The following is a 10554-nucleotide window of genomic DNA, read 5'->3' as shown; positions in this document are numbered from 1 at the left end:
ATGAAGAAAATTGGTTAATATACATTCTAGCTTTTGGCAGAAAATCCCTCCATATGATTAATAAGAATTGTAGATGCAATCTTAGACTGAATATCGAGAAGACGAGATTGTGTTAAGTTCAACATCATCTCAGTAAGTTAGCACTAAATGTAAACTGCTGTCTTCAACTGTTTGTAAATCAATCATTGTCGCACAAGGATTCCGCTTCACTTAATTTAACAGGAAAAAAATTAATAGCTATACTAAAACCATCAATACTGAAAAGTCATGAAAACCCTGATTTATTTTCCGACGCAAATTGTACGAAACAAAGCTATCCGGGACTGAAGAGTTCTTTAGTAGATTGAATACCTGGAAATAGAATCCAGTTAGTATTGCTGGCTGTCATTTCTGTGAAGTGTCAATGCCGTAGAGAAAAATTTTGTAGAATTTGAAAGAGTGAATCGTCCATAAATAATAGAGTTGTTAGTTTCTGTACATTGATTGATTGGGTGGTGGTGGGGAGAGTGATGGATGTCCTCAGATGGAGCAGTGATTTGGGGACACCAGAGTGTTGTCATGGGGACCGGCTGGAACAAGTGAGCAGATTTTGTTTGTGACATCTATTATTGCTCAGATCGGATTGTACAAAGAGATTGAGAGATAATATAATAAATGGAAACGCGCAGCAGAGAGGGATGAGAAATGGTGCTATTGTCCCACTGTTTGCACAGTCTGTTGGGAAATTCAGGGAAAAGGAGAGGACATTTTCCATCTCCAGCTCACAATCTGTATAATTTCAATAGCAGCATGAGACACAATTTTGTAATTAATGGCAAGATACGGGTAGCACAAACCACATTGTTAGCCCCCATTGTTTGATTGCTAACATGATGCAATTAATATTCAATTACTTTATCTTGATCGTCTGGGTTTTTAATGATAGAAATTGAAATGGATATAGATTGTAATTATTTTTGGAACCAGTGTTTACAATGATTGTCAAATAAACATGATTTTAGTTTTATTTGAATGGAAAGCTTTTCTTTAGCCTAAGAGCAAAGAAAGACAACTCCTTTGTTTTTTAATTAATCCCTTGTTTGCTTGCATGAACCTTTTATTTTATTCCCTCATCATCATCATCATCATCATCATCCTTGTGATTGTCAACTTATATTTATATAAGGAGAAATTTCATATTCCATCTACATGTATTATATGGCTAGCAATTATGATCGAGTCTCCTCTTTATATCTTACCTTAGCTGTTTGATAAGCAGTAGTATGCTAACCATCTGATGATTATGATGATGTACTTTTGTTTTTGTTCCTTGCTTTTATTTTTTTTATTGCTTTTTTGTTTATTAAGGTCTAGACCCCGAAGAGCATGTTGAGTTAACAGCCATGGACCAAAAGGCTCATAGGATGTGTTCCAAAAATAACAACAAAACTCCTCATTTTTACACATACCAGGAAGGGTCCGAGGGTGAGGAATCTGAACAGAATCTCTCTGTGTCCACTAAACACGCCTCCTTAAATGTCAATCATCAGGGCTCCCAGTGCTCAATGTCATCCAATGAAATGGACAATATGCATTCTGTGCGGAATGAGGTGGTTTCCAGGCTGTCAGACTCTGACCCTGACAACCAAACTCAGCATGTTCACTCACCGCATGGCCACAATAAGTTCCACCATGCAGGTAATGATTGTACATCACAAACAACTTTTAGAAACCAATTTCATATCCAGAATATACAGATGTACTTCATTTGCATCATCTTTTTTTTTGGCTATCTAGATTAGAGGTAGTCAAAACATATTACAAATATCAAAATCTATTCAATCACACTCATTTATACATGTATGCATCATGCATTTTGCATTGGTTTTAAATTGAATTTTTTATGTGTATATATAATCTGACAAAACTGCACTAATAACTTAAGTAGAGTGAAAGCTATCAATTTCGTTTGTTTTGTTTTGAAAAGTCCTATTTGATTCTTATTATTTGTATACCCAGGTAGTAACACAAAGCACATTGAGGTGATATGATAGAGAAAATCCAGCCAAAAAATTGGGAATATTTATCGTTGAGAAGTTGTTTTTGGAGGGTAAAAAAAGGTGTTATCTAAAGTTATCCATACACAACTAATAAGGAGTCCATTTAGAGATCCCAAGAGTAAAGTTCTGAGTGGTAGACATTTTGCATGACATTGTGTCATCATCCATCTTGTGCTTGTTTAAAAAAAACATAGAAGGGGAAATGGCTGTTTTAGCCCCACTCTCCACTTATTTGTTTGAGTAGCCCATTTCAGAAAAAGGCCTGCGCAGGGAGAAATGTCTTTTGACATGCAATGGCCCAAGTCTTAGCTACTATTACACAATGAATAAAAATGGGGAAAAAACCATCATCTGTAATATTTCAATTTACTCATTTTGATCATTGCCGAGACCTTACATTTCAAGAATTTTGGATAGTGAGTGCTTTAAAGGACTTGGGCTGATAGAAATATTTTGAAAAAGTGCACTTATCAATGCAAAACCTCTCTATCTTTTTGAACATATTAATCTGCAGATTGTTTTGGGATGGGGTTATAAAAAAAGGAAGAGAGTGGAATAAGTTAAAAAAAAAAGGCCCAAGAGGTCAAGTTTTTCGTGCTGGATCTGTGATGTCTCTTGAAGGTATCAGAAATTGGACAGTTCAGTTTCTCTCTGACCAATCATAAAGGGAGATTTGTAGACTTCAAACCTGTCAGTTGATCAGACGTGTATATTGCTTTAGATCATATCTGACAGCAATTCATTTATTACACTTGACAGTTGAATATTTACTGCTGAATTGAGTTAACCACCAGAAACCCCTCATTTCATCTGTCTATTACCAAGATATGATTTGACATAAATGTATTTGTTTTTAATCAAATTTATCAAAAAGGGGATATAGCCAAACGAGATTGAGAAAACAATTGCAAGATTGTAGATCATAAGAGTTTATATTATTGCTTTGAAGAATATGGTATATATTCTATGTAAAATTAACGTATGATGTAATTTGAGCATATACTGTTATTTACAGTACACTATAGCATTGAATCATGATTTTTTGAAGTATACACTCTCATAACTGCCGCGGTGTGTGCACGCGCGTTAGCGCGTTATGAAAATTTGTATGCACACACCGCGGCAGTTATGAGAGTGTATACTTCAAAAAATCATGATTTAATGCTTATATTTACATTTTTTAACTTCTTGCCTTGTCTGCAAATGTGAATTATACCTTAAAATTCCGATCTTATCCTAAGGGTAAGTTAACATTAATGGAAGAGCCACAGTAACAGCCACAAGCGTGAACTTTGATTTTCGCTTGTGACGTTGCAGTTTACAGCGTTCAACGTTTGTGACGTCATAATAAAACTCGTCAATTTGACCTTTGACTACTTGTTGCATTTAGAGGCATTTAAACATCACGGAATTTAATGGAAAAACACAGTAGAATGTAAATATATACACTTGCTTAATGCCAAGTGTATTTAACTTAGTGCCAAGTTAGTGCCCAGTGACACATTGTCCAGAGAGTAAGTCTGTGTAGTGTAGGTTTGTATTGATTGAGAGAAACAGACATGTTGATTTCCATAAATAAGAAGAAAATGTCAGCTTTCCTTGAACAGCAGCCGGCCATTTCTAACAACTGATCTCTTTGTTTGCACTACAAGGCAAATTGGAAAAGTTATTTTTGTGTCTCCTGAGACCAGGCATGGTGGAACATTCATCAAAAGTTGCAAATTGTTTCCCTGACCAAAAAAAGATATAACTTATAGGCTGCAGGAGTTTTGATGGAATAGGAATTGTATACAGTTAGAAAGACGCCCAATGTAGTGGTCAGAATGCTGTGGGCAGATTAAACATTCAGACAGTCAAACGCTCAATCAGTACTATATCAGAGAATCGTCTATCTATCTAGACAGGGTTCCCACTTCTCCTTATATTACTTGGTTGGAGCCAAAAAGTCTGCAATCTTTAGACAATCTAGTGATATGTCCAAATTGAGAGCTGTCAAGTGTTGGAATCATGGGATATGTTGACTAGGAGAATTCTGATTGGTTGTCAGGGTTCCAGGATTGATTCAGCAGAACTGAACTTTGGATATCTGTCAGACTGTATTTTTTTGAAAAAAAAACCCTGATATTTATCTGGAGTAAATATTGTTTGTACTGATGAAGAGAATATTTTCATCCACTGACATGTTGACTAGTGATAGTTTGGACAATTTGGACATGTGGTCCTCTAAGTTCTATGGTCAGTGTTAGACAGCTAAGAGAGACTTTGAATTGATTATTTTTCTAAATTTTATTGGTCAGAAACGTTATTGCCTTTGTTTTTTTTTCATTAGTCATTTCACAAAATTTGATGATAATTCTATGATGAATTGTATTATTGATAAAACTCTGTAGTTTAACAATTGACTGTTTTTCCTTTCTAGCTACAGCACCAGGGGGTCTTCCACCGTGCTTTAACCCTCCTCCCCCACCCCCACCCATTGAAGACATTCCACATCAAACAACAGTGCCGCAGAGAGTAAACCGATGCATGGGTCCCTCGTATCGAGGCACGTACTCGGATGCTGAAATGTGCCATTGTCGCGGTCACTATGTGGACTCAAACACTGCATTACTTCACAATCACCACAATGTAAGGGGACATTACTCTGACAATGAGAACCCCTATCACAGGGGCCACTCCTGTTCCGACAGTGAACACTATCACCAAGTGAGACAGTGTGTGTATTCTGGAGAGGAGAGTGATTTTGAACCACATTATTTGGAGCAGACAGCTTCTGGCAACGTCTTCATTCCAGGTCTGTTCAATTTTGTTTCTTGTAGCACTGAAAAAAGGGATCATGAATATCAATATTCTTAATTATAAGACTTTCACCTCTTGATTTTTAAGAAATATATATGAATTGTGACGTGTTGATTACAGATGGACAACCTCGGTTTCCACGCACAGTGCCAAGGTCGGGGTCAGTGCCGATGTCAAGGTCAGGAGAACTAGTCAGTCCACAACCTGTCCGACCCCAGTGTTCTAACACTGTTCCCAGTCACTTCATGAATGGAGACCATCACAACTCAGAAAGGTAGGGCTTAACATGCAATCCATTGATTTCCATGTCTTGCAATAATGTGGCTAATGTGTAAAAGTTATCAGCAAACCTTGGCACGGATTTGTAATGATTCTGTTGCTGTGATTTCTTGCCTTGATCATGCACAATTCTTAAGTCTGACAAAATATTTATTTCTGTGATCAATGAGTCACTTTATGGCATTAAATGAGTCTGCAGCAGTTTCTTTGACAAAAATAAAGATGCATCAGATGAGATAAAAATGGATATAAGGTGGATTTTGCTGGAAAACAATAACTATCTCTATTTTCTTGAAAATTATGTTTGATATTTCCATATAAAGTTTGTTGCTGTAAAAGTTAACGTGCCCATGCCAAATATATCATATTGAGTGCTGGAATATAATAGGATTATACCCCTATGCCAGTAAAATAACTTGGTGTTAGATGTCAAATGGCAGTCAACTGCTATTAGCGGAGAGACCATATTCTGCCCCAAAATAGATTAGCATTTTGATCAGAAGCAGTTTGATGCATCTATATAAGGTCCAGTATAACATACGATCCTGCCAATGTACTTTATTGGTATTTTGGCACAAAGAAATGTATTCAAATTAGGAGTTGAGTTTCAGTAAATAGAAATTAGCCAACTGCATGCTGAGGTGATGTCTCTTTTAATTAGTATACCAGACGAATTAGTATACGCTAAGGGAGGCTGGAAAAGTGTACAGTGCCTGAAAATGGTGAATTTAGGATGGAGAATTGATGGTTTAGTCATCCAATGAGTATTGAGAGCTAGGGCAAAAGATAATTTAACACGTTCTCTGTATGCAGAATGGAGTCAGACTTTCTATCGATCTGCCTTCATTTCCTTTCTTCTGTTATCATTCGACAATTCTCTATTTAAATTCGATTTCAATCTCCCCAGAGAACCGAAATTTTGCAGTTTGTATAACTTGTGAGGCGGATTTCTATCGGATAAAATCAGATGAACTTGCAGATATTCCTGATATTCCGCAGACACCACACTAAAGGCTCTTTATGGAGAACTGGTGTATAAGGCAAGCGGTACCAATGGGATGAAACAACGCCTCTGTTTATTCAGTGGTTTTGTCAAGAGATTGACCATTTTGATCATTGCTTTAATATCGCTGTCCTTTTCTTCCCAATAATTGTGGAATCCGACAGTCCATTTTTCTTGTATTTAATTTCACACTTAGATTTATTCATGGCTTTTTGGTCTTTGACTGAAAATATGAACAAAGAGTGTCCAATTAGATAGAATTAATGGCTGGAGAGACTGTTATGTAAATAAGGGATAGAAAACCGGGGACCAGTAATCCCTCAAACATTCAATTCATTCGCTCCCCAAATACATTTATTTTTTTTTCGGTATTAGTAGTAATGCTCCAATGTTATTGATGCGGCACCAGAAATGCCTCTCTGTGAGTGCCATTAAGAGGCCAATGTTTTCTTTGTGGTGTTGCTGTTGCAGTTAAAACCATACTGTTGTCAGACTTTTATTGAAGTTTCATTGAAATCTTCAGGAAATCAATTAACTTTGTTACATTAATGGTCTAGTATTTGCATGTTCTATAACAGCTAAATTTCTCCCCATTTTGCAATATAACAAAGATTCTAACAGCATTTTGCACTGGAATGCTGCCGGAGGCTATCCAGAGTTTTCCCCTACACAGAAACAGAGCTGTTTTGCTTGTGTATTGATAGATTTGTCAATAAAATGCTTGTCTATGTAACTCTTAATTGATTAGTTCTCCTGGAACTACCAGAATCACAAATTATGTTCTCTTTTTTTCTGAGAGGTGGAAAGAGAGAAAATTTTGAAAATTGATTATCCAAGGCAGATACATAATTCTTCATTAGATGTTTCTCGTACATAAAAGGTGTCGGCTCCACAAAAGGAAGAAGTCATCTTTGCTGTAAGCCACAGAAGGCCGAGATCTCTCTTTCAAAACGATAAAGAAAAATGGAATTATGAAGTCATGTTATGCATGTCACAATTTGGATAGTTTAATGGCAGAAATATTACTGTGACATTTGTTCTTCAGCCAGAGCACAATCAAGCTACTGCCGTAATTACTGTTTTCAAATGCTTTTTCACAGTCAGAACAATTGATGATGATGTCACTGATGCAGTTGTCTGTAAGAGCATGCACACGAACAAAATCCAATATCGGCAATTCCGACCACAAAACGAAAACTGTGAAAGATGTTTCTATACAATTAGTGGTGCCTTTTATAGCTCTTGAGGACATTTCGCTTTTTTAAAGTGAAGAGCAAAAAAGGTGTTATGATCATTTGCATACAAAATGGTTTGATACAAAATGGTTCTGGATATGATGAAGAATTGAGTAGATGTGAATTTTCCTGCTGAGAGTTTAATTTTCAGTGACAATTCTCTTTTTCACTTGAGGGAATCCAATTCAGAAAAATCCTCCCCGGCAGTTTGGTCATCTCGAGAGATTGAAAACTTTATATCTGATAGCGATAGTTGACACTTGACAGGGGAGGTCCAGCCAAACTCCGATGTGAATTTCTCGGAACTTGATTAATCAAGAACGGCTCAGTTTAACTTATCTGGACTTTTGCATTACAGGCAGGCCTTTCTTCCCCACAGTCATTGTGGTTACCCAGGCAATATGACATCACCACCCCGATCCCACGACTGTGGCTACACTAAATTCGGCAATACACCCCACTACATGAAACAGAAACTGAAGCGGTGGAGCTGGAAGTGGGCGGCCCTGATCCTAGTCATCATCTGTGTGGGGCTCCTAGCAGCCACCACCTACTTTGCAGGTATGTCTTTTTGTCATTTCTTAAGAATTTGTTTTTTTTTTTATTCTAAGCTGTCACTGATTTTTGGAGACACTTTATTCCCTTTTGTTCTTGGCATGCAAAATTGTTGAACAGATGCTCATTACCAATTCTAAAATAGGAAAGATGCTATCAATACTTGATTTTGGATATTGTAAATTAAAGTTCTTTTCATGACCATTTTAATATAGAGTTTTGTTTTATTCATGGAATAAGCTATTCATTTGATGATCATTTAGTTATCACAAAGTCCTACTAATTTCCTATATGGTTATTCCAACCAAGCTATTTACTAGATTCTCTTCTTAATGCATTCAAATTCTGTACTGATATTGATAGAACTTTTTAAAAAAAAATTGCCTTCCCTGACAAGCTTTTTCGTGTTGGAAATTTACCTTTCATTAAACATTTGATGTTATGATGTATGCTGTGTACTGATAATTTGCAAGATTAACATGCAGACATTTTAAAATTTCTGACAATATGCATACTATTAGATACTTTAGTCAGATGAATTTAAAATTAGGTAGAGAATTTTGTCATCGATTGAATTCGAAACTCTGCTGTTTCTTCATCAACAAGTGTTTTTCAACTTCTTCCAATTATTTCTCCTCTTGGGAAGAAGCAACAAGATGATTTCCTTAACAAAGTCCCCACGGTACCGTTTGGCATCCGTGACCGATGAGGAATGTCAGGCGAGAGGAGAGAATCTATTGTTTACCACAAATTGTGTCGCGATTGTCGAACCTCGTCAGAAGCTATAGGATCAAGGTGTCACATGACCCATCAAAGAGCATCCTCCGTGGACCAATATTTATTGTACCACCAAATTATCTCGATTGAAAACGTAATTTGAATTGAAAATTTATGAGATAAATGGGAAAAAGGAAGATAATAAAATGTAAAACAATATTGAGTGCATATTCATTGATGGCTGTATGTAGGTTTTGCTCAATAGTTAAAATAATGAAATGATCACATTCGCATGACAAAAGAGAGAAAAAAGGGAGAAAAATTGAATTAAAACACTACGCAGGAAGCTGATCAATACTGGGGAATCTTAAGTTTTCTGTAACCAAGACATTTTCAAGAGCCAGCAATATTCTACATCGATATCAAGTTGGCTCAAGTTGGTATTGCATTACGATTCAAGAAAATGATGCAATAAGCCTTCATGGAGAATTGTCAAAAGCTCAGCGTCTCTAGCATGACAGACATGAGTTGACCTTACTCCACAACACTTGAACTCCTGTCACTTTTCTATTCACTGTCCCTCTTTGTATCAAAATGAACATTGTGAGATGGTTTTCTCCTAATTGACATTTTTTCTTTCAGCTCATTTGACGTTTGAAAAGAATGAGAAGAAAGAGGAGAAACCTGGTGCCTTAAACCACACAGGTACAGCTAGAACACAATATTGATGGATTTGATTCTTAGCTGGCAAGAAAAAAAATTGAATTTTTATAACAATCATCCCGTTATTACTTTCAAGAGCTTTCCTTTAAGTGATGTATAATTACAGATATATGAATGTATAAAGGGATGCATTATTATGCAATGTGCTGAAATAAAAATAATCAGATTAAAATGTGTATTGACCTTGCTCCTTGCATTGTTTCAGTGTTAAAGTTTACCCAGACCCCCTTGCTTCTGGACGGCGACAGACCAACCTACATCACAATCTCCCCACTGACCCTCTGGCAGACCTACTTCATCCAGAGCGATTCCAAGTTTGTCAAGTTCGATTTCACCATTCCAAACAGTGCGCGTCTGGCTATCTATGGCCGACGGAACTTCCCGCCTACCATCGCTCAGTTTGATTTCTACCAGGTGTACGATGGAAGTACGATCAAAGAGCCTGAATCACAGACTTTCAGAAACCGGGTAAGTATCCAACCACTGTATTTAGATATCTAGAAACAGACCAAAAAAATCTTTGTTATTAGTTTATTAATGAAGATGGTTTGGAATTGAAATGTTTTGAATTCTTATTTTTCCAGTATAAACGATCTCTTCCTGATAAGGAGACGGCCATGATTCAGCTGATGGAAAAGGGCAAGTGGTACCTGACCATCTACAATGACCGGGATCAGCCGCAGGAGATAGGCGTGGCCAGAAGAACCATTGGTAAGGCTGTTTACGCTAAAAATGTTTCTACATCATATGGGAGCAATTCAATGGAAAGTATTTTGTTGCAAAATAGGCAGTGAACAGTGCTAATTTTTTTGGTTTCCCTTTCAAACCCATTTTATTTTCAATTCATATCACAGTTGAACAACAGTATGTATGGAAATTGTTTATAGTTGATTCAAGATTAAATATATATCAATGAACTTCTCCTTGACAGATTTCATGGGAACCAATTGTGAGAGTAACTGTTACGGACATGGTCTCTGTGACAACCAGGGGAGGTGTCAGTGTTTTAATGGTTACAGGGGACCATACTGCTCAGAACGTAAGTCTTAACTGTACACGACGAAACAGAAATAAATTGTTTCAATAAAAGCTTTTAGAAGCAATAATGATGAGGATAGTATGACTCAATGGTAAAATTCTATCCTTGGTTTCCACCCATAGCTCTTTGATTTTCCCAAACACTAGAAATAATTTAGACACTGCA

General features: G+C 36.6%; 1 protein-coding gene across 19 annotated transcripts in view; it reads left to right on the top strand.

Moving 5' to 3' along the window:
- Window positions 1–10554, top strand: part of LOC128192635 (teneurin-m-like) — a 69395-nt gene that overhangs the window by 40717 nt on the left and 18124 nt on the right. For 18 of the 19 annotated variants that reach the window (XM_052865487.1, XM_052865496.1, XM_052865494.1 and 15 more), the window contains 8 exons: window positions 1348–1677; window positions 4459–4833; window positions 4959–5112; window positions 7714–7916; window positions 9270–9332; window positions 9556–9818; window positions 9935–10061; window positions 10282–10389. In XM_052865487.1, the coding sequence (XP_052721447.1) occupies window positions 1348–1677; window positions 4459–4833; window positions 4959–5112; window positions 7714–7916; window positions 9270–9332; window positions 9556–9818; window positions 9935–10061; window positions 10282–10389 (1623 nt within the window). The remainder of the gene's footprint in view (window positions 1–1347; window positions 1678–4458; window positions 4834–4958; window positions 5113–7713; window positions 7917–9269; window positions 9333–9555; window positions 9819–9934; window positions 10062–10281; window positions 10390–10554) is intronic. The other variant, XM_052865495.1, reaches the window with a different exon arrangement.

This window comes from Crassostrea angulata, chromosome 7 (genome assembly GCF_025612915.1).
Source record: "Crassostrea angulata isolate pt1a10 chromosome 7, ASM2561291v2, whole genome shotgun sequence".
NCBI classification, from domain to species: domain Eukaryota; kingdom Metazoa; phylum Mollusca; class Bivalvia; order Ostreida; family Ostreidae; genus Magallana; species Magallana angulata.
This window is presented reverse-complemented; position numbering and strand designations above follow the sequence as displayed.